The following is a 24,112-nucleotide window of genomic DNA, read 5'->3' as shown; positions in this document are numbered from 1 at the left end:
CTGCCTGTTCATGAAGGCCACTGTGAAACTGTTGTTTGACCGATGCAAGACTGACTTCCCCCTTTGCACTGGGGCAAAAGCCTGAAGGACCCTAAAGGCTGCCACAACTTTGCTCCAGTTGGAAGACCTAATTGCCTCCTGGACTGACCACAGCTCCTGATGGGTCTGACCCAAGACCACCACCCCCACCCAGTCTGGCTGGCATCTGTACTGGGGAGAGCCCCGGCCGGCCCATAGAGTAGGGGTTTGCTCCGAAGTACTTTAAGACGAGATACCTGCACCTTGAGATGGATTGGGGTGCAGATTTATTACTCCAACGCCAATTAATAAGGACAACTCAATGGTTTGGCAAATGGAGTCCATTTAATGACAAGTACAAAAACTGAGAGTCATGGAAATCAGCAGTGATGCGATCGTCCGCCTCGCTTCAACTCCAAAGAACTTAAAAAAACCCCCACATAATTTATACTAAAAACTTGTCCTAACTGACTTGTAACACTCAAAAGTTACTAAGCATTTCTATTGGTTCGGAAAAGGTAACTTTAATATAGGTGCTATATCTGTATATGGTAATGGGTGAGGGGATTGGGTAAACACTTTCAGGTGGGCATCTAAGCCCTTCCTTCAAAATGACTACTGTAGACGTCACTAAAAGTACAACGTCTCATTGGTTCTACTAACTATAGGACCCTAGATTATTTGGTCCATTGTGATTGGGTTGGCATCAACCCTATTCATATTCTTCCACTGTGCTTAGCAGCACACAGAACGGTCAGCCAGGTACAGTGTACCCCCCTCAGCTACCCGGCTTTCCTCCAATTAAGGTTACAATCAATCATTGCTACAACAACTATGTGTCAATTATCTCACTGTGGTTGGCCTCGAACTGCATCTTCTGTCTGGAAAAGTTCTGATATCTTTTGCTTGGGTGGATGCCAGGCGTAGGTGTGAACTCGTGCTGCTCCTCACTCAGCTGGTCACGTGATGCAGACACCATGAATTTGTCTAGTTTCTTGCCATTTCTGTATTTGATTCTCATTCAGCTTGCCACCTGCCCATGCCTCCTTATCTTTGGCCTTTCAGAATCAGGATATCCTGTTCTTAAGTTTCAATTATGTGAAGTTACTGTTTGTTCCTTTATTAGTATGACCTTAGCTCTCCGGGCACGAGTTGCATCTGCTGAGTTTCGATTCAGCCGTCTCTTCTTGTTTGCTGGAATCCGAGTCTTGTCTTGTTTGGCCTCTAGTAACCTAAGTTGATTCTGCTTTTAGTGCAAAGTGGACTTGCACTTATAATACTGTGCCTTCTTTTGATGTACATTAAGTATAATGGCGCTTGCTGCTCTATTCTTCTACTAAGCATAGCAAGCCGCACTGGTTTCTTAGCTTTCTTGCATTTCAAGCAAATGTCCAGGCGTTAGCGGGTTGAATATCTTCATCCTGCTTACAGTTTAAGCTTCTTCACGTTTCAACATCGTTCTCTTCTTTAGGTTTACGATATCTTTATTCATGGCTTTTCGTCTCTCTGCATCATTCTCTGGTTGTCATTTCTTCTATCTGCAAGTCAGTATGGGCCCTTGTGATGTCACCATTCATCTTCCATTAGGCCTTTTTGGTTTCTTCCGGGACGGTTCTTAAGCAATCTTCATTTCTCTCATTTGCTGGTAGGGCTTTCTTAATGGATACTTTACTGTCCATGGTGTTCTTGGTACAGGTACGTCAATAGGTGCTGTTCTTCTCATGGGTACTGAGCAGAGCCCTACTGTGGCTCTCTGCTGGTTTATTTGCTCATTATATGTCACATATCTCGGTGTAAATGTTCCTGGTACTTCAAAATGGATGATTGACATGCAGGCTTTATTTGGGACCTCCTCTACACTCCCCCCCTCTGGGCGATTCATCGACCACTTTCACTTCCTTCTCTAGATCCATTTTGTTCTGTTCTTCTGTATTCTCCTTCACTTCTTCTCTTGGGTTGATTCCTTCTTCATCTTCTGGATCTACTCATGAAGGTTTGAAGAAGTGTCTCTTTGGAGTCCATATTTTTATTACTCCTTTAGGGCTTCTTGCTGTTCTTACATGTTCGTCTAGAGACCCAAGCTACTCCTCACTGATGAGCCCCAACAAGGGCGAAACATGTTTGGGGATGCTTGTGGTCTCGTGCAGAATGGATGTGACCTAGCAGTTCGGGCTGGACTGTCCCTTTTGGGGTGGGGCCAAGCCTGATTTGCATATGGTCTTTCCCCTTCTGTAATGGCTTGGCAGGCGAAGAACGATGGTCTGGAGGGTTGCCCCGAGCAATGCCAGTGGTTAAGATTCAGTCTAAACCTTCCAGCCATCACCTCTTTGTTTTTGCTTTGTCACCCCGAGTGGGACGGGTATGCCCAGACGTGGGTCCCGTGCCTGCTGGGCCTAGAGACCCAAGCTACTCCTCACTGATGAGCCCCAACAAGGGCGAAACATGTTTGGGGATGCTTGTGGTCTCGTGCAGAATGGATGTGACCTAGCAGTTCGGGCTGGACTGTCCCTTTTGGGGTGGGGCCAAGCCTGATTTGCATATGGTCTTTCCCCTTCTGTAATGGCTTGGCAGGCGAAGAACGATGGTCTGGAGGGTTGCCCCGAGCAATGCCAGTGGTTAAGATTCAGTCTAAACCTTCCAGCCATCACCTCTTTGTTTTTGCTTTGTCACCCCGAGTGGGACGGGTATGCCCAGACGTGGGTCCCGTGCCTGCTGGGCCTAGAGACCCAAGCTACTCCTCACTGATGAGCCCCAACAAGGGCGAAACATGTTTGGGGATGCTTGTGGTCTCGTGCAGAATGGATGTGACCTAGCAGTTCGGGCTGGACTGTCCCTTTTGGGGTGGGGCCAAGCCTGATTTGCATATGGTCTTTCCCCTTCTGTAATGGCTTGGCAGGCGAAGAACGATGGTCTGGAGGGTTGCCCCGAGCAATGCCAGTGGTTAAGATTCAGTCTAAACCTTCCAGCCATCACCTCTTTGTTTTTGCTTTGTCACCCCGAGTGGGACGGGTATGCCCAGACGTGGGTCCCGTGCCTGCTGGGCCTAGAGACCCAAGCTACTCCTCACTGATGAGCCCCAACAAGGGCGAAACATGTTTGGGGATGCTTGTGGTCTCGTGCAGAATGGATGTGACCTAGCAGTTCGGGCTGGACTGTCCCTTTTGGGGTGGGGCCAAGCCTGATTTGCATATGGTCTTTCCCCTTCTGTAATGGCTTGGCAGGCGAAGAACGATGGTCTGGAGGGTTGCCCCGAGCAATGCCAGTGGTTAAGATTCAGTCTAAACCTTCCAGCCATCACCTCTTTGTTTTTGCTTTGTCACCCCGAGTGGGACGGGTATGCCCAGACGTGGGTCCCGTGCCTGCTGGGCCTAGAGACCCAAGCTACTCCTCACTGATGAGCCCCAACAAGGGCGAAACATGTTTGGGGATGCTTGTGGTCTCGTGCAGAATGGATGTGACCTAGCAGTTCGGGCTGGACTGTCCCTTTTGGGGTGGGGCCAAGCCTGATTTGCATATGGTCTTTCCCCTTCTGTAATGGCTTGGCAGGCGAAGAACGATGGTCTGGAGGGTTGCCCCGAGCAATGCCAGTGGTTAAGATTCAGTCTAAACCTTCCAGCCATCACCTCTTTGTTTTTGCTTTGTCACCCCGAGTGGGACGGGTATGCCCAGACGTGGGTCCCGTGCCTGCTGGGCCTAGAGACCCAAGCTACTCCTCACTGATGAGCCCCAACAAGGGCGAAACATGTTTGGGGATGCTTGTGGTCTCGTGCAGAATGGATGTGACCTAGCAGTTCGGGCTGGACTGTCCCTTTTGGGGTGGGGCCAAGCCTGATTTGCATATGGTCTTTCCCCTTCTGTAATGGCTTGGCAGGCGAAGAACGATGGTCTGGAGGGTTGCCCCGAGCAATGCCAGTGGTTAAGATTCAGTCTAAACCTTCCAGCCATCACCTCTTTGTTTTTGCTTTGTCTTTATTTCATGTCATTAGTTGCCATGTCCATTTGGGCTGCAGTAAACCCATCTTCCCACATAATTTCTATGCTTCTTGGGATAGAGATCTTTTGTTCCTTTTGGTGCGTGCCTGCGGGCCTTCACAAAGTCTCTTATTTCTTCATCAGTCAGATCTTTGGGCTTCCATCCTGACTTGACATCAATCAAGATCTTCATCCCTATAGCTTTCTTTGCAGTATTCTTGCATTGTGATATTATTATCTTAATAACACAAAATCCTACTAATATCATTACTAGCAGGGCTCCCAGGAACTTAGATATGTCTGCCATCCATTGTGGGACCCATGAAAACAGTGATCCAAACCAACTGTCATCATCAACTTCGTCAGTTTCATCAATCATTTGGTTCTATAGTTTTGTCAGCATACCTATGGCTTTAGTTAAGGTTCCATTCTGTACAACATGATTCTCCTATTTTTGCACAAACTCCTCCATCCATAGCTATGATCATGTCAAGGACATATCTGTTCTGGAGAGTCATCAGTCGGATGGCTCTTAATTCTTCCTTAATCGCATTGAATCCTTTTATGGTTGTGTTGATGGTCTGCAGCAACTCCCATCTGGTTATCTGCAACCATTTAGTATTTGCTCCAACCTGAAATCTTGGCATGAAAATCGTTGCGAACACTGATGAGGTGAGGCTAAACAGCCTGTGTTTGTATGGGATTGCATGAAAAGCTTCTTCTGATTTGGCAGAGAAGTAATTCTCTCTCTTCATTCGAGTTGTCAGTTCCACAGATCTCTTCTTCCTCAGGTGAGCATCTGCTTTCAGGAAACTGTCAATATTCAGGTCACTTTTGGGGATCACCCATGCTGGAACGTGGACGTTCACTATTGCGCATATGCCTCCCCAGTCTTTTGGCAGTCTGATGTATGCTTTGGATCTATACGCCCAATAATGGTCCATAATCACTGCAGTTCCATGTACCATTCCTGGAGCGTCAAAAACTCATCCACAGTTCTGATTCTCTCCCATCTTTCTTGTGCCATTGTTCATGAAACACAATTACATTATTGGGCTTTCTATTGGCACTATCTGCAGGGGTCCTCCTCTGTCTTTGACCCATGTCAGCAGTTTTGCAAGTTTCGGCCATAATGGCCTGCATCCGTTTCGTACTATGTTGATGGTTGGCTCGTAATGACCGAAGACCATCCATGCTCGGAATATCACTACTCATTTCTCTCATCTGTCTGGTGAAACACTTTTCCCCAAATTTGCATTTGGCCTTGATTCTTCCATTTCCGAGTTCCTTCTGGAGTTTTTCCTTGGACATTTAGCTTCTGATTTGCCTCTCTTCTAATCTCTGCTCCTTTAACTCCAGGCTTCTCATATCTTATCACAATGTGTTTTGTCCTTCCATTGTTTCTTGTCTTTATGTCCTTGACATAATCGTCTTCATTTGGATCGGTTGCTTCAGTTGCCCATTTCAGAGAGGCATCACTTCCCATGAACTGGCTTCTGGTCTTTCACATTGCTACGTGTGACATACAGTGTGCTGTCTGGACATCAATTTCTACAGCCACGAACATCTTGGACTTCTCCATGCTGTATGGTAGGAGTGCACATACAAAGCATTCCCCTTCTGAACTTCGTCTTCCAACTTCTTTCATGTGTTGGTACCAAATGTTGTTTCCCAGATGTGTTGTGCTGTCCAGGTAGTCATTTAGTTCATTGTCATCTCCATGCATACTTCTCCTGATTCTTAGTGCTTTCCTGTAGTTGGCTATGACTACATCCCTGAAGGCATCTGTATGGCTTTTTCTTGCTGGAGTGTTCTCAGGTATCCTGGTCCATGGTGCAGGCCTCCTCAAATGTGCCATTTGAGCAGATCGAATTCTGGCAGCTCTTTCTCTTTCTTCATACATCTTTCTCTGTCGGATTATAAATGTCTGTATCCATTCTGGCATTTGTCTGGTGTATGGCTGTACTGTGGAACTGGTGCTTGTTCCTTTCGTTGGGACATATATGCTTTGTAATACAGTTTCTGCAGTTCTGTTCTTAAGTTCCTCTTGCAACTCCCTTGCTTTGGCTATGTACGGAAACAATGAGTCTACTATCCGTTGTGTCCATGTAGAGAGTTTCTCTGAGTTGGCTCTTTTTTCTTAAGAGTTTCTGGTATGACGGTTTCTATTGGTTTTCCTCTTAACTCTTGTTTTCTCACAATGTCTGTTGTGGAGTTTCTTATGGCGGGTAGTCTTCTCTGCTGTTTGTGTTTGTGGTTTTGTAGTCATTGACACTACGCCTGTTTCTTGTGCATTCAGTGTTTGCGTGCGTATAGTTGTCAGTGATGTCACTTCATTCATCCCTTGACGACCCTGTCTCCGGCTTTCCTGTCCATTTGTTACCACAAGAGTGTGTGTATCACTGTCAATCACATTAATTTCAAGTTCATTCACTTCACCATCAGATTTTCTAGGGACTGGAATAACTATATAAGGTCTGCGTGTTTTTGTGGGTCTTATGCGTACATCGTTAGGTGGGTGCACTGAATTTGGAACACTTTGTGCATCAATAAAGAATGCAGTTCTGATTGTTAATGACAATAAAATAATGATGAATATGATGCATAGATACATTATGCTCCTGTAAGTCAGACGGCAGCATTTTCTTCCAGAGAAGTGGCAGTGCCTCTCTTCTTGTGGGAGGACTAGTTTGCTGCTCTGGACCCCCATCTTTATCATTCGCCAAATGTCAATGTTAGTATTTACTTAACCAATGTCCTCCTTTGAGTTCTGTTAGAGTGTAAGATACTCCACAAGTGTCCCCTCTCTTGCGGGTGACGGATTGTCTCTTAATTCAGGATACAGTTCCTTTGCTAGACTATGGGAATAATCAAAACAAATAACATTTGGAAGTGGAAGAACCCCAGTTCTCATGCAAACTGACTTATTTACATAGAAAATGACAACACCGATTTGTCATGGATTGTTTGATTATCACTACCCCCTGGCCACCTCTGTGTTGATAGGACAAGGGGATGGGGGGAGTGCTTTGGGTTAGCTGTGGGAAGAGAGAGCTTCATCATCTCACTTTGACAGGTGGGCACGGCATGCTTTAGCACATATAAATCTCACAACATGGCACGCCAGAGCATATTGCAGAGTCTTGGAGAGGAGCTTGCTCCCTCTGCTCGCCTAGAGTGCATCCCATAGCCAGGTGAGGGAACTCACTCCCTCTGTTCATCTAGAGTGTATCGCATAGCCAGGGAGGGAACTCACTCATTCTGTTCACCTGGAGCATATGGCAGAGCCACGGGGGGAACTCACTCCATCTGTTCACCTGGAGGATATCGCAGAGCCAGGGAGAGGAACTCACTCCCCCTGTTCAGCTGGAGTGCATCGTGGAGCCAGGGGAGAGGAACTCACTCCCTCTGATCATTTGGAGCATATTACAGAGCCAGGGAAAGGAACTCACTCCCTCTTTTCACCTGGAGGGTATCGCACAGTCTGTAAGAGGAACTTGCTCCCTCTTTTCACGTGGAGCGTATCGCAGAGTCTGGACGAGGAAATTGCTCCCTCGTGTTGACCCAGCATGTATTGCAGAGTCTGGGAGAGGTACTCACTCCCCCTGTTCACCTGGACTGTATTGCAGATTCAGGGAGAAGAATGTGCTCCCGATGTTCACCCACAGCATATGGCAAAGTGAAGAAGAGGAACTCTCTCCCTCTGTCCTCTGTTCACACAGAGCATATCACAGAGTTAGGGAGAGTTTAGTTTGGAGTGTATCTCACATTAAGCGAGAAGAACTCACTCGCTCTGTTCTCTCAACCATATCATAGAGTCAGGAAGACAAACTCGCTTCCTATGTTCACCTGGGGCATATCGTGAGTCAGGGAATGGCTATCACTCAATCTGTTCACCTGGAGCGTATTACGGAGTCAGGGAGAGGAACGTGCTCCCTCTGTTCACCTGAGGCATATTGCAGACTCAGGAAGTGGAATTATCTCCATTTGTTCACCTGGAGCATTTCATAGAGTCAGGGAAAGGAACCCGCTCCCTCTGTTCACCTGGAGCATATTATGAAGTCAGAGAGAGGAATTTGCTCCTTCTGTTCCCCTGGAGCATATCCTGGAGTCAGGGAGAGTAACTCGCTCCCTCTCTACACCTGGAGCATATCTTGGAGTCAGGGAGTGGAACACGCTCTCTTTGTTCATCTGGAGCATATTGCAGTGTCAAGGAGAGGAACTCGCACCCTCTGTTCACCTGCAGCGTATTGCAGAGTTAGGGAGTGGAACTTGCTCCATATGCTCACCTGGAGCGTATTGCAGAGTCAGGGAGAGGAACTCGCTCCCTCTGTTCACCTGGAGAGTATTGTAGAGCCAGTGATAGGAACTTGCTCCCTATGCTCAGCTGTAGTGTATTGGCGAGACAGGGAGAGGGACGTGCTCCCTCTGTTCACCTGGAGTGTATTGCGGAGTCAGGGAGAGGAACTTGCTCCCTATGCTTACCTGGAGTGTATTGCGGGGTTAGGGAGAGGAACTCGCTCGCTCTTTTGACCTGGAGAGTATTGAGAGTATTGCAGAGTCAGGGATATGAACTTGCTCCCTATGCTCATCTTGAGTGTATTGAGGAGACACGGAGAGGAACATGCTCCTGCTGTTCACCTGGAGTATATTGCGGAGAGGGAGAGGAACCTGCTCCCTATGCTCACCTAGAGCGTTTTGCTGAGTCAGGGAGAGGGACTCACTCCCTCTGTTCACCTGGAGTGTATTGCAGAGTAAGAGATAGGAACTTGCTCCCTATGCTCTCCTTGAGTGTATTGGGGAGACAGGGTGAGGAACTTGCTCCCGCTGTTCATCTGGAGTGTATTGGGGGACAGGGAGAGGAACTCGCTCCCTCTATTCACCTGGAACGTATTGCAGAGCCAGGGAGAGGAACTCGCTCCCTCTATTCACCTGGAACGTATTGCAGAGCCATGGAGAGGAACTTGCTCCCTATGACACCTAGACCAGATGTCGCTTTTCTACTTGACAGTGAATGGCAGAGGTTTAGGTCGAAATTACCTAAAAAAAATGGTCGCATTGACCAAATGTTCTAAAAATGCTACCACCAAAGGTTCGGACACCAAAAGTTCAAACCTTCGGTGGTAGCATTGAAAAAGCATTGAAAAAAAGGGGGCTACTGGGGTGTCCCCCGCATCGCCCCGCTCACTATACTTCATGGTATAGTGAGCGGGAGTTGCAGCGGATACTCCTGCAGCCTTCCGTATAAAAAAGAAATGGGGGCTGCGGGGGTGTCCCCCACATCGCCACGCTCACTATACTTTATGGTTTAGGTAGCGGGGGGTGCGGGGGACACCTTTGCAGCCTTCCGTTCGAAAAAAAAAAGAAAAGAAAAGGACCCTGCAGTGCCGGTTCTCGAACACGGAAGTGAAAGGGAACTGGCGCTGCAAGGAACCAGCGTGAAGATGAAGGTAAGTGGGGTTTGTTTATGTTGGGGGTGTGCTGAAGGTGTGGGTCGGGGGTGTGTTATGGATGTGTTATGGGTGTGTGTGTGGGTGTGAGAATGTATGTGTTCGCATGAGAAAGGTGCAAACTTTTGGTAGCTCACACCTTTCTCATGCGAACGATTTGCCCACAGTACTTTCAGCCGCGGGCAAATCACTCGGATTCAATGGCAGACCCCAGTCCTTAGCTTACATGCCTCTAACAGAGCATTTCGTCACCCAGGCCCAAGCTGACCGATATGAAAATAGGGCACTGGGCCGGCCCTCCAATATACAGTGCATTTGTCGTGGGCCACTGTGGGCCACATTGATGAGTTTTTGTGCTATAGAGTTGGCTGTTTTGACCAATATTACTGGCCCAATTCATTTAAAAATGCAGTATTCGCAACAAATTTCCCCAAAATATGCACACATGTAAGACTCAAAATAGTTTTGTGACTAGTAATACATTTGAATTTGTGATTGTGGCCACATATTTGATCTTGCCCAGGCTTATGACTGACCCTGCCGCCACTCTCCTCTGCAGTGAGGCGCAGCAGGCCAGGGTGCCGGCATGGTGTCGGGCAGTTTACCCGATAAACTGCCTTGCCCGTCTCCAGCATCCTCATGGGTGAAGGGCGAAGGCACAGAAGAGCCACACACCCTCAACGCATTCCATGCCACTTCTAGCTTTTCAAATGATGTTCAAGCTTCAAATGTGAACTCAGATTCGTAGAGCTTGGCACAAAGCACTTACCTGGGGCAGGTGGCAACATTTACACAAAACAATCGCTTGCAGGTGCAAGGTGTCCAACTCTGGAAGGTCAATGCAGGACGGGCATGGTGCTATGCCAACAAGGTCGAGTGGCAAGAAGGGCTGTGTGGAAATCCGGCCCCCAGCCTGCATTTACATGAGGCAGATCCTCCTGACAAGGAGAGCAAACAGACAAGCCCAACATCCGGTTCTCACACTTGTTCATCCAATCTTACATTTATGAATATACGGTTGGTTAGATCTTATTTTAAATCCATGACAAAAAATCTGTTGCTCTTCCTCTGGTTTCTTTGTGACTACGTAATTCAGGGGCCTATACAGCTTGGCGGCCAGGGTGGGCGGATAGCTCCTGAGGGCACAAGAACATTCAAATTGATGTAAGGTTGTTTGCAGCTGTTGAATATTGTTAGCAGAGGGGTATAAACCTCTCCCAGAATTAGTGTGAGAGTCCAAGCATATTAATGGCATCGAAAATATAGTATGGAGGTTTCAAGATGTACATGTGATGGGTTCAAATGGCGTATTTTAGAGCATAATTCCGGAGAAAAATTGAGTAAAATAAGCACGCCATTTACAATATGTTATCTAAGATAATGCATGAAAAAATCTCAAAGATTCCTGGCCACTAACAGTGCACATGGGCATTTTACATATTTTCCAAATGACAATATATGCAACATATGCCAATATTGCCACTGTAAATCACATTTATGAAAAGCCTCCCTCAAAGTATATGGCATCAAAGCTATGCTAAATCACGGTCATGAAGTTGAGCTCACCAGACTACATATGTCAACAATCATACTTTAAATCAATTTCATAATGCTGCGCCCACAATATATGCCTGCACCTTCTTCCAAATTCCTACACTCACATTACATAATATTTGAAAAACGCACACATGCTTCCACACACTTTTTTAAAACTTACCTTTGAATGGTTATCTGTTGTTTCGGGCATCACGTTCTCTGGTCTAGTGTGGCAGAGCAGCTGTCAGCCTAATCATCACGCTGCAAGACCAGAAAGCAAAAGGGGGGCACGTGCTATGCGAGGCATGGGCGGAGACAATCCGGGTTGCCTAGTATTGTCAATGAACACGCAGCAGTAGCAGTTCCCTCGCATGCACATGTGTATTATTGAATTAGTGCTGGTAGCGCTGGCAGTGGGCAGAGAAACTGGGACAGAAGAAAGTTTTAAGGGGGCAGTCAGCCACCTTTCCCCCACTTGACTCTGCCACTGGTGTGAATGATGTGACTTTTATGAGTTGGAGAGGGTTTGGGAGGGGAGTCCAGCTCTCTCTTCCCCTAAAAATGACAGTGCATCCAGGCCTCGTTTTGGGAGGGTGTGAGTCCTCCCTGCATCATCTATCTGTGTCCCAAACTGTTAGCAATGTTTTGTGTCCCCCCACCTAAATGTGAGCTTATTCCAATGCACTTAAAATGGAGTTGTCTTTCATGCATATCCCCCACATCTCAAAGACTGATGCACCATTCACACTGCTCTTTGCTCTAACAGGTATCCAATTAGATCACCCCGGCCTGGTTGTTATGGAGACAGGAATAACCTTCCAGGAGTAAGGACATATGGCGAGAGGAAACTTGAGGAACCATACGATGTCTACTGCTACGTCAAAGAACTCAAAGGCAAGAGAGCGTTGTCGCTTATCCTCATTTTGGTATTTCCAGGCTAGGTCCATGCACCGGCCACAGATATCGGGGTGTCATCTGCACCTTTTATTGATGACTGTCATTCTGTTGCATGATGATAACCCATTTAAATGTGATAAGGGACTGATCATCTGTTGTGGTTTGGAGCATGATAGATGAACAATGTTATCTTGATCTGCTTACATACCATACAATGGTTGACAAGGAAAACATACCACCTTTTTCAACGATGCAGCTTGTGACTAGTTTATCCTAATTTTTTTGATCTTAGGTAGTCAAGGGGTGTGCATGCAGCAGCCTATTTAAGTTTACACTAATGAGTTTAGCAACTACATACCTATGTTGGGATTACCTAGAATTCTCAGCTGATTCTTAATAGCCACATTGTCATGGTGCACATGCGGCAGGTGCACAAAAGACGGCCAGGAAAAACGTCTAAGGTTTCTGGCCCCCATTCCCTGCACTACTGAGGGATGGGTAGAAAGTGGTGACGGTGAAAGGATAAACTGTGTGTGAGGAATTTGAGCATCCGCACGGTGGGTGTGCGTTCACCTGGGTTTTTGAAATTTAAAAGAAAATTAATTTTGCAGTAGCACTTTCTGCGTTCCAAGTGCCAGATGGAATTACCAGTAAACAATCTCAGACCCAAATAACCAGACAGACTGAAAGAACATGGCTAAATACTACTTTATTATCAGCTCAAATAAATTAGGGAAACCTGGTGAACAACCAGATTCCAGTTCACTCACTCTTGAATGCATTTCAATTACACACAAGCTTTATACCTCGATGTATGTCAGCATTGACGTAATCCTACATGGCAAATAGCAAAAACCTATAGAAAGGAGGGATTGGTTAGGGGAACATATAACTATACTTTGTTTAAGTTTTAATAACAGAATTGGCTGTGCCTTATCTGGTAGGCACGCCTTTAACTACCTCTGACTACGTATAATAGTAATTAATAGCAGAATAACAGCAGCGGATTGGCCTCTGCAACAATATATGTTCCATTGTATACATAGGTCCTCATGATTGGTTGGCATTCTCTCCCAACATTGGACATTAAGCTCGTTAGATGCACGTAAGTAAAATGAAACCCAGGTTCAGGGAACAACGTCAGACCACTGCCCACTTGGCCAATAGCCTACATCTCTTATCAGGTAGGTCCTAGAGCTTCTTTGCAGTTGACCTTGCTGCCTGTCCGCTTCCTCAGGACTGTTAAGGGAGTGAAGGTGCATTGCTATCTTCATCTGGAGCTTAATGTATAGGACTGGTTTTCTGGTCTCGCATCTTGTGTGAAGAGACCAACATTTTAACCATTCTGACCTTTTATTTAGTGCAATTTGATTCAATGATGCTTGGTGCTATTACTCCTCTTGACCTCTGGAGACTTAGTTGCTCTGTCTTGCATATGCTTTTTGCATCTTCGCTTGTTCAATATTTGGCACTTGCAAATGTTCACTCCTTTACTTAATCTAAGAGAAATATGTTGTGCTTATGTAGCTTATAAGCAGATCCTAATCTCTGCCTAGATTGTGAATTGTATTTTCCTGGTATGTTAGAGTATTTTTCTAACATGTTCCCATGGAGGATGCCCAAATGTCAGAGGGATATTTTGCTCTGAGTTGAAACCCAGGTCAACTTGAGGTCAGCACATTTTCATGCTGACTCAAACACCAAAGTTATTCAAACTAATACCACAAAATCACAGATTTTCTGCATATCATACTGTAGGATATTATTTAAGTCCACTATACTAGTATGGCTTTGGACAATAATCTGACAGTTGTTGGAGAAATAAAACATTACATTTAAAGACTGAATGAATGATGCTTCCTTTCCTGCTTGACATACAGTAGGAAATGCATCTGCACATCATTCACACTTGACAACATCATACCACTTACATTTTGTTATTAAACATTTCTGTATCATTGTCTGTGTTCTCTGGTTCACAGGGTCATATCGTTGAAATGTCCAGGCCCCTTCACACATTTAGACATAAAGTTCTACTTTAAACTGGTGCATTCTGCATCTCCTGTTGTCACTTGACATTGGTAACAACACATTCTTTGGGTTGACTCAACGGCTCCATGCATCAAGCGTTATCTTTCATTTGCGCAGGTGATGGCACAAGTATTGCGGGTGCACCCTTGACGTGTTATTGACTCATAGGCGGAAATCATTACTTATGTGATGAGTTTTGATGGCGCCTCTCTCACTTAAGCTTAGAACAATCTCCATTGGTGTTTGATTCTCCCAACACTGAGCCAGCACCCTCAAGAGAAGCAGTGCCATTCACAGTTTTTTTAGATGTTTGCTTTAGGAAAACAGTCTGGGATTCTATTTACGCTTACAGGTGGCCTTGAAACTAATGTACAGATCCATCTCTGTGACTAATTATTCCTTAACTCCAGCAAAATGAACCCTATCCCAAACATATAGAAACCTATAGATGCCAGAGTTTGCTTTATTGCAGGATTGCGCCTCTCTCCTTAGATGTAATGTTTGCATTTCAAATTGAATCTTGCTTAAAAGAGGACAAATAATATGATTATACTTTAAAGCAATAGAACCCGAGTAAGGAGGCATTACTGGCCCGGTAATGCACCGGGGTGATAGTTACAAGCCGAAGCGAAGCAAGAGCTTTAACATAGCCTCGGGGGCATTACCAGACCGGTAATGCTCCACTCTGAGGGTTCTATTGCTATTAGTACCCAGGAACGTCGTAGCAGGGTACAAATAGCATTTTTTCTTGAGTTGAGAATCAGCATTGAAACCGTTTCTCAACTTGTGAAAAAACAAAGAAAATGGCTGCCAGGGATTGGGGAGACAGGACTCCATGTAGTCCCTTCTCCTTGACTACATTTAGTCCCTTCTGCTTTTCCATGAGGGCCATTAAAATCATAGGAATAAAAAGTAGATAAACAAAATGGCCACCATGGAACAGCCGGGAGGGATTACACATAGTTCCTTCTCCTTTTCAATGGCTGCCGGGGGAGAAAGGAAAGGAACTCTGCGTGATTCAGAACTCCGAAAAGAGTGCTTCAGGTGAGTCTTTCCAAGCCAGGTATTGACCCAGCAAATGCCAATAAGATCGTTTGAAACAGTCGGCTTGTCCCTCACTGGCTACTAATAAATATTAAACACAAGTGACATGAGTCTTTTTCAAATAAACAAATAAAGAGTGTTTCATTAAAATGTTTTAGAAGTTATGTATGAGCCATTGTCACTTCCTGGTGGCAGAAAGCCCCCCTCTTTCACCAAGAACTAAAGATGTTGGTGAAAATAAATGGAAAGTTCAATTTTGTGGATGTGTAACCAGGAAAATTGCCCTGAGTAATGAATGTGTGATGGCAAACATTTTCTTTTCTGTGATTTTGAAAACTTATAAAGGGGCAAACTTTGATCATGTTTGCAGATCTCTGTAAATGTAAAAACAATCTCAAAACATCAACACTAATTTCCATGCAATTTTGCCAGCTCAGGACTTGATGTTGAAAATGTGAATTTCGTGATTTTTGTTGAGATTGTGTATTGACTGTTTCCTTTTCCCACGTATACCCAGGTACTGTCCGCTTTGTCTCTAGACCCAGAAAGCAAACCTTCTTGGATGCCACACTCTCCTGCCAGGCACAAGGAGGCACGCTTGCCACTGTGGGGCAGCTGTACCTGGCGTGGAAGGAAGGACTTGACCAGTGTGATCCAGGCTGGCTGGCTGATGGCAGCGTACGCTACCCCATCAACACCCCACGGAAAAACTGTGGCGGAGACCTGCCTGGTGTGAGGACTGTGTACCAGTTCCCAAACCGGACAGGGTTCCCGGATCCCAGAGATAAATTTGATGCCTACTGCTTTCAAGGTAAAGGGATGCTCGAAAGGTGGAGGGAGAGGGACACTACTCTAAAAGCAATAGATTCACCCACAGGATCTGGTCATTAGTGGGCGAGTAATTGGCCATATCATGCTCATTGTTAATGTGATCCCCCGTGGTCCTCTGTCAGGTGTGAGAATCCCATCTAATCCTGATTTCTCTTGGGATGCTGGCAAGTGATGTCCTGAATTGGGAATGGGAAAAGCAATATTGCAAGTACTGGAATGCCAAATAAAAAATAAATAAAAAAACTGGTTAAGGGACTCTACCACGACATGGGGCTTCTTAGAAGATCCTTCGTAGATTGGAGAGCCTGCTGCATTTACTAGGACAATATGGGCACTTTTCTGCACACTAACAACCAAAAGGGGACCAAGGTGTGATGTATGAATCATAAAATGCAATTTTGGCAAAAAAGTGCATTTGGAGTTCCCTACAAACTTTAGAATCATGATAGCCCAGTCTTAAGACTGGAAGGTATTCGTTATAGAGGCTAAGATTTAAAATGTGTTACCTTGCCTCCTTGGCGTGCCCCATACAAATTCCAAATAACATAAAACGTGCATTGCTTAGTCCAATGAATGACTTTGTGATGAAAACTAAGCCGAGAGGGCGAGACCAGGATGAGCTCAGCAATGCAGCAATGGGAACAGAAATAGCCGATGGGCGCACGTCCCACATTGCTGACAGTCTCACGTCCTGCTGGAAGGCATAGAAGTGCACTAATGGAGGCAACATATGGCCAACATCCCCAAACTTTTAGGGTTCTCTCCTAATACGTAGGATAGTGGTCTTCAAACTCAAGTGCACCTGTTCTGCTGTGAGGTAGGATTGTCCAGACTCAGCTAGGAGGGTGTGGGCAAAGGCAGCAGGGCTGACATTGATTCAACCATTCTCTGCTGAACAAGGGCAGAGAAGGAGAGTGAGGAGTGCCCACAGTGTGACGGCGCCCAAGGAGATGAGGCTGGCAGGCCTTTTCTGCAGACCATATCTTCTGTGTTTACTCTTCAGATAGGGCCTGGCCATCCTCCATGTATGCCCACCACTGTTAGCCAAGGTAAGGACATGTCACCTTACATGGCATTCTTTTGAGTGGCCTCAATGCATGTTTAAGCATAATTCACGTACAACCCTAAACTCTGACACCTACTTGACATGTTAACTTCAGATTAGAACAGCCTCCCTTCCCCCACCTCCCCCCACCCCCACCACTGGGCCATCAAGGGAAGACGATCCTTCACAGAGAAGTGCTGCGAATTAATGGGGGAAACACGGGGCATATTGATTTATTTAAATCAATAGGAATGTGCGGCGAAAGCCTCCCTGATGAATATTTGATTGAGGAATTCATCAGATGAATGAATAATCCTTCTTTGATGACCATGACGATGGAGCATGAATTATTCAGCGGCCACACCGGCCCACTCTCAGGCCCCGCGCCGGGAGGCAGCAAGCGTACATTAAGAAAGAAATGAAAAGAAAGACTTCCCAGCCCCAAATGGCCGCTGAGGGAATGAACCTGTTAAAGGGATAGATTTACCGCCCTCGCCAGGCCGCGCCTTCCAGTGGTCTCCATCGCGCAACACGGAACATGGTGGACGTATTTTATTATGACTGAGGGAAGCTGGGCCTCTGGAAGCCTCAGAGGTCTCTTAGTGCAGAGGCAATATTTCATAAATCAGCCCTCACCAACCTCCTGCTCTGGGGCCGCCATCTCAAGGTAATGATGCTCTGGTGGCCACCTCCAATGAGTGGAATTAAATGGCTGTGACTGCGGAAAGCTCGCGGTGCAGACTCTTTGCCTAGATTAATGGAGGGTGCCAAGTGTGCTCTGTCTGAACTGCGAAAGGGGTGAGATAGCTGAGAGAGTTCAAAGTCCCGCAGGAGGACTGGGGGCAGGCTGCAGGTGGGAGGTGCGAATCCCAGTGTGACCAGCTCTAAACTTTCATTCTATGGAGCTAAAAAAGTAAGCAACATGGAGTTGAGTAATAGCCGCGGCTGTTATCCAAGGATCCTGGGACAATCTACTTTGTGAAAAGGCTCTACCTAAAGTATTGTTATCAGGAGCATTATCATCATCATGATCATCATAGTCCTCATCAATATGATGATCATCATTATCAACGCTCTTATTATCATCATCGTTATTATAGGGGAATAGTGTTCTGGCAAGTAGAGGAAGGTGGGTGCATAGCTAGGGATGGGATTATCGATTCAAAGAGGGCGGCAACGGGGGGTGGTCTCTAAGTGTGCTGCCTCTGCGCTCCCAGGTTTATCCACATTTTCTGCCTGCCGGTGCAGCGCTAAGAGGCACAAGGCTTGCTCTGTTTTTACACAGGGCCCAATGTTGGCGCTGAGTATAAAACTATACTAAACTAAGGCTGTCCCGAGGTTTGAACCCCTGCTGCTGGCTTGTAAACCTACAATTTAGGATGTTGTGCTACAGACCTCAGCAGTGATAAAAGTGGAAAAGATTAAGTTTAACATAATGATAGCAAACAGTGTATCTAGCCCTATGTTAAGTACACATGTTTTCACTTGATTGGTTGCTGAAGTTTGTTAGCACAATGTACTATGTTGCACTAGCACCATTGCCACCAGAATTAGCGATTGGTGAACCTTAAAGTGGTTGACTCGAATGCCAGGTCAAACCTTTGAAGAAAAGGTTCAAAGCAGCTGAAGCAATTCAAGCCGGTTCTATGTGAAAATATCTCTTTTTAAAGGTCTCAAGAGAAAAAGACCGATTTACATTGACTGATTTTCTTTTGATCGGAAATCCGACATTGTAAAGGTCTTTTTCTCTTGAGACCGTTAAAATGTGGGTTTCCTTTATTTATTTTTATTTTCGAGGTATTCACACCCCAAGCCCACCATTGTTCCTCCCTGCCCCCCACCCTGCATCACCCCCCACAAAACCCCAAACCAAAACACATACATACACACAACACACACACCAACACACACACACCCGCAAACCCCCATCTCTCAGCCTCAGCCCCCACCTCCTCAGTCCCCCAACCCAAAACACATACATACATCCTCACCAACACACACATCCCACACACTTACCCGTTCTCTTGGTCCTGTGCTTCCGGGTCCCGACTTGCCTGTCAGCCCCTGTGCGCACTTGTGTGAATCAGGGGCGTGACAGTTTGATTTAGAAAGACCGCTCTGTGCGTTCACTCTTCAAGGGCCAGTCACTCTGAAATGAGCTTCCAGCGCACTGTCAAACACGCTCCTGACAGTAGTGTATGCACAAACTGGCCTTAATCTCCATTCATGCAATAGTAGTATGGAAATCTTTGGCATATACAGGAAATGCACTATGCCTGAAAATCCTTGTTCATACCAAATATTGAACAACCTTAACATGAGTGGGGAGTTTCCTTTGATCAATTGGAAAAAAAGATGCAAGGAAATGATGGAACAAGCAGGCATTATGGAGGAGACCTTGATGACTAATCCGGCTCAAGCGAAGCAAAAGCGGTGGCAGGAGGACTGGATCCAGACAGAGCAAGCAAGGTGCAAACATACAAAAACCCTCCGAAATATTTAATGAAATCCCCAGGCCTACTTCATCGAAATGAATTCTTGAGATTCCGATTGAATATTGTGCCTACGAAGGAATTTTTGAAAATATATGCTTCCCCACTGGTAGAACTTATTTGAGGTTCTGCAATGTGAAAGAAGAAACAGCAACATTGACTTACCTGATTAATGGAATTTGTTGCATGGTGCAAAGTGACTTTTCACTGGTGCAAAGTGGATTTTCACTGCCAACAAACACCCTGATTCGTGGAGCAGTACTGCCCATTTGCCCCCAGGAAGGGCAATATGTATTGCCCCGTCCCTTTGGGGAAAGGGGGACGGAGAGGTCAATACATATACTAAGTGCCGCCCCCATCACCCCCCACCCCCTTGAAATATAGCATCCCTGGTGCTCTAGCGATGTTGCTGGGAATAATTCGAGCGATCCGCATCCAGCAATGCTTCAAAGTAAGTGTCCTTGGAAAGGGGAGAGTCTCCCTTTTCCAAGGACACCTCTCTCGATCAAAATGCCAGATAGTGAGGGAGAAACATACCTTCTCCTTCACCTCCGTAGCTGAAAATAGCTGTGGCATGTGAATTTCCATTCAGTATCACGTCAGTGCGTATTACGCACGCTGACGTGAAACTGAATGAAATTCAACCCCTGGGCCATGAAGAGGTACCTCCTCCTCACATAGCCCGAGGGTTGGATTAAGAGTTTGTACAATCACTGCACAAACCCTAGTGCTTAAAAGGACGAGCTATATTGTCCTCAGCACTCCAAATGTGGTGCTGAGCCTTGGAACTTAAGGGGTTAATCTAAGAGAACTGTGTTTTACTTATATGGCTTATCCATTCACCTCCCCTTGTGCATTACAATTATTTCCTTGAAAGCATCCTTGATCCCAGGCCAACATAGAATCCTCTTTATTTTGCACACAATACTGTTTCTCAACATCTCCTGACTCTGCAACCCTGATCTGTCCCTGAGGTAGCTGGATTGAGTCTTAACATGAGCCAGCGTCCCTCTTCCCATTATGGCCAGTGTAGCCACGTTACATTTTCCCTGATAGTAAGCTTCTATATGTCTCATCTATCTTGCGTTACTGCGCATTTACACTTATGGTCAGCAAATTATTCTTTGCATATACGATTCATTTATCATTTAGTACATATTTATCTTGTTACTTCAGTTACATCGTACTCTTAAGTATTTTCATATCATTTCAGTATGTGTTTGCATATCTGCTTCAGGACATCACTCTGTCCTCATTAGATTTCACTCAGTGCTCCATGATGTGCAATGGTGCCTGATGACATCCTTCCACTCTTTCAGTGCGAGCGTACATTCGGTATGGTTGTATGAGTGCATAATGTCTCTCGTACACCCCATGCGGTATAGGGACAAAGGAACAGGAGCTAGGAAAAACATGTCAACCTGCTCCTCTACAGGTCTTTGGAAATTGTAGTAGGCATCTCTCTCTTTCAACCACAGTGCGTTAGCTGAGGGTCCGGCACTGAACCTGGGGTTATGGATTTCGGTCTTCTGATTCCGAGCCCTCGTTCTCACTGCTCATCGTCAGTGCCCCAGTGTCCAGCTCTATATGTTGTATCTGAGTAGTCCTGATGCTTTTAGTTGACTTACACCTTATACAAATATGCAACAGTATACTAACTGAGGCTCAGAAATGATCAGAAAGTGCACACAATTCACTTGACATATAATTCAGATGCTAATAGGGGCAATATTGGAGGGTAATTGGGGAGTGTCAATAAGCTGATATAAGAGAGAGCAAGAGTTACTGACTCTAAGGATTTTAGAGGACCAAAGATCAGATCATGAAAAGATATTTTAAAACCTTGCTGTTTTGTCAAGAATCCCTCTTCCTGTCTCACAATTCACATTGTAGACAGATAGCTCCAAAAGGTCTCACGCTTAGAAGAATTGAGCTGTATATGAAATCTTTACCCTAGTATCATTGTAAGGTCGGCCATTTTAGAGAAATGTACCAAAGATTCCCATTTCATAATCTACACAATGGGAATTAACCCAAAATGCCCATCATGCCCGAGGTTGCCAGAATTTAAGTGCGTTTTAAACCCATTTGAGAGTAATTCTGGAGTGATACATTCAATGATGATATAAGCAAGGTATATTATTCTTGAACTAAATATTTATAAATCCTTCGAATTAGGAGCAAGTTTGTCGACACAAGTCCACAGGTAACTTGTTTGTTGTCACTGGGTTCCAAATGGGCTTGGGGTGAACATTGGGTCAGTGGCTAATGATGGCTCTCGTTGATCCACCAAAAAGTAAAATCCAGCCTGTTTTCTCAGGTTATCCGCAATGCATTTCTATTAGTAAAGGTTATGTAGAATGATGTTCAATGGAGAGTATATGCATATGTTCTGGTCATGCTGAACACCAATCCACTTAGTACATACGTTGGGTCATCAAGCTCAGCCCTGGTTCAGCCAGACCCTTTTCTCTCTACCAGTACCATCTTATTTCACTCTGTACCTGCAATCAAAATGGTGTATTACATGAAACTCTATATGTGTTTAAGAAGGTTTGACTCTGGTGTGTTACGAAGTCTTGATCTTTTACGAATGTTTGGGAATGTAACCTGACACAATATTATCTTGTGTATTTCCAGCTGAGCTTCCTGCCACAGTTACTGCTCTATCACTGCAGGATGATGCTCGGTGGTCGCCCGCACATCCTGAGACCGGTCCAGATGGCAGATGGCCAAATGAAGTACTAGAAAACACTGCATCCCAGTATACCATCCACATAGGAAGTGACAATGCTCTTGTTGAAGATGACATCGAGTCACCAGCCACAGGCAACAGTTTATTCCACCAGGAGGTTGATGATCTCGTTTCATCCATGGATTCCGATGAGAGCAAAAGGAATGGATCTGCTTCATTTGCACTCGATGAACAGCTGCAACCAGACACTAGCTTCAGCTTCCTGGATTCCCCTGCAGGTGTGGTCCAAGATGAATTAAAAAAGGAAGAAGGCAATCCACATTCTGTAGTCAAACTCACTGAAGTTGGATCAATTAGCCCAGGCCCTTTTTACAACCCACTGCCCATGCAGGATGAGCAATTGGACTCCAGATTTAGTTTCCAGCGACCAATTGAAGCCACTGGCACAAAAGTTTCAAGTGACGAGGATGAAGCCGATTCTCTATTTGTGGTCAAATCAACTGACACTGCAGCAGATAGTTTGGTCCCATCTTCAAACTTACTGTACACGCAAGACGAACAACTGCAAAGTAACGCGAGCTTCCAGCGATCCAGTGAAGCCAAGGTCAACCTAGCTGTGGGCCAAAATGAAGAAGAAGATGACAGTGCACCTTTAGTCAAATTCACAGACAATGCAAGTGGTAGCTCATATGGGCAGGGTGAGCCACAGGGAACTCAACTGGGTTTTCAGGGATCCCCTGGGTACACTGCTCCTGAAGAAGGAGACAGTTATGAGGATACTTTACCTGTGGTCAAATCCTTTGAAGCTGCAACAGCTGCCTCTGGACCATACTCAGACCAATTATACAAGCAGGAAGAGCAACCAGAAGCTAGCTTGCTGGCAGAGAATGACCGGCCGCGTGCAGATAAGGTGTTAACTAATGTGGTTTTTTCAGCATCAGAACTGATTACCCCTCCGGGATCATTGAGTCAACAAGGGGAAGCAGAAGAGCCTTCATTTGAAAAATCAGTGTCTAATCCCATAGCAGATTCCTTTGTGATCACGCACACTGAAGATGGCAGGAAGATAGATGATGAGTCACTTAACATGGTGGATCAGCCTCGCAGACTTCGAGGGGACACCTGGGAAAAAATACACGAGCAGCCAGATTTTATGGCTGACTCTTCTGAAGAGTCACAGGACTCAGTGCAAGCAGCCCAAGTGTTTCCATCACTAGAAAGACATGAACCAGCGTCTCATGAGCGTACCTATGCACGGCAGCCCTCCAGGAGTTTACTAGTGAGCAACAACTTCTCGTATGTATCTGAAGAAACTGCTCTCGACAAGGTACCATCAAGGCCATCAGCCACAGACCACATGCCAAAAACATCCCTAGGGGGCAGCAGCTTTACAGTATCTCCAATCAATCACTTGACCAGTAAGGTAACGGGTGTATTTGTATCACACCGGCTCAATCCAACCACTCCATCTTATGGACCCTGGCATCTGAACCCAACACAGAAAACCAATTCCTTCACAACGAACAGTCTCTCAGGACAACAAGGTGACTCCTTAAAGGTGTTGCAAGCGGTGCAAACACAGCAGCCCCAAAGGAAAGAGGATAGTGCTGAGCAGCATGTCTATTCTCACATTCACGGCGTACCCAAAAGTGTGGAAATTACGACTAAGAGAAGTTACCAAGTCAACAGCATTTATCCGGAGAATATCTTTCAAGCCCAGCCTATTGAGTTGCAGAGAGCGACCACGGAAGAGCCGAACCAGGGTAACCCGTTTTACTAACATATCCTCTTCATAATGCATGTGCCAGGTTTATTCATCATATAGGCCAGTTCTAAACCCTGCCCCGTGCGCTAGGAATCCTGGGAATCCCAGATGCACTCCGCTCCCATTTGGTAGGGATAACACAATAGAAAGGCGAGTGGGCATGAGTGAAGGAAGGTGTTACTTTTCAGACAAAAAAATATTTCGAAATGTCTATTTATTTAACACGTGCAAAGTGGGTGCCATTAAAATGGACTCCCTGCCTAGGTTTTCAGGTTTAGGCTAGTAAAGGTTCTATTTTGCTTAGGTTTGTGGTCCTCGTAGCCATTGTGCTTTTCA

General features: G+C 45.6%; 1 protein-coding gene across 1 annotated transcript in view; it reads left to right on the top strand.

Annotated features, from left to right (window-relative positions):
• Positions 1-24,112, top strand: part of NCAN (neurocan) — a 1,349,040-nt gene that overhangs the window by 742,779 nt on the left and 582,149 nt on the right. The window contains exons 5-7 of the mRNA XM_069649118.1: positions 11,743-11,870; positions 15,466-15,759; positions 21,957-23,774. Coding sequence (XP_069505219.1) covers positions 11,743-11,870; positions 15,466-15,759; positions 21,957-23,774 — 2,240 coding nt within the window. The remainder of the gene's footprint in view (positions 1-11,742; positions 11,871-15,465; positions 15,760-21,956; positions 23,775-24,112) is intronic.

The sequence above is a fragment of the Ambystoma mexicanum genome, chromosome 1p (genome assembly GCF_040938575.1).
Source record: "Ambystoma mexicanum isolate Mex_15411 chromosome 1p, UKY_AmexF1_1, whole genome shotgun sequence".
NCBI classification, from domain to species: domain Eukaryota; kingdom Metazoa; phylum Chordata; class Amphibia; order Caudata; family Ambystomatidae; genus Ambystoma; species Ambystoma mexicanum.
Note: the sequence above shows the minus strand (reverse complement) of the source record. Positions and strands in the feature narration are given on the sequence as shown.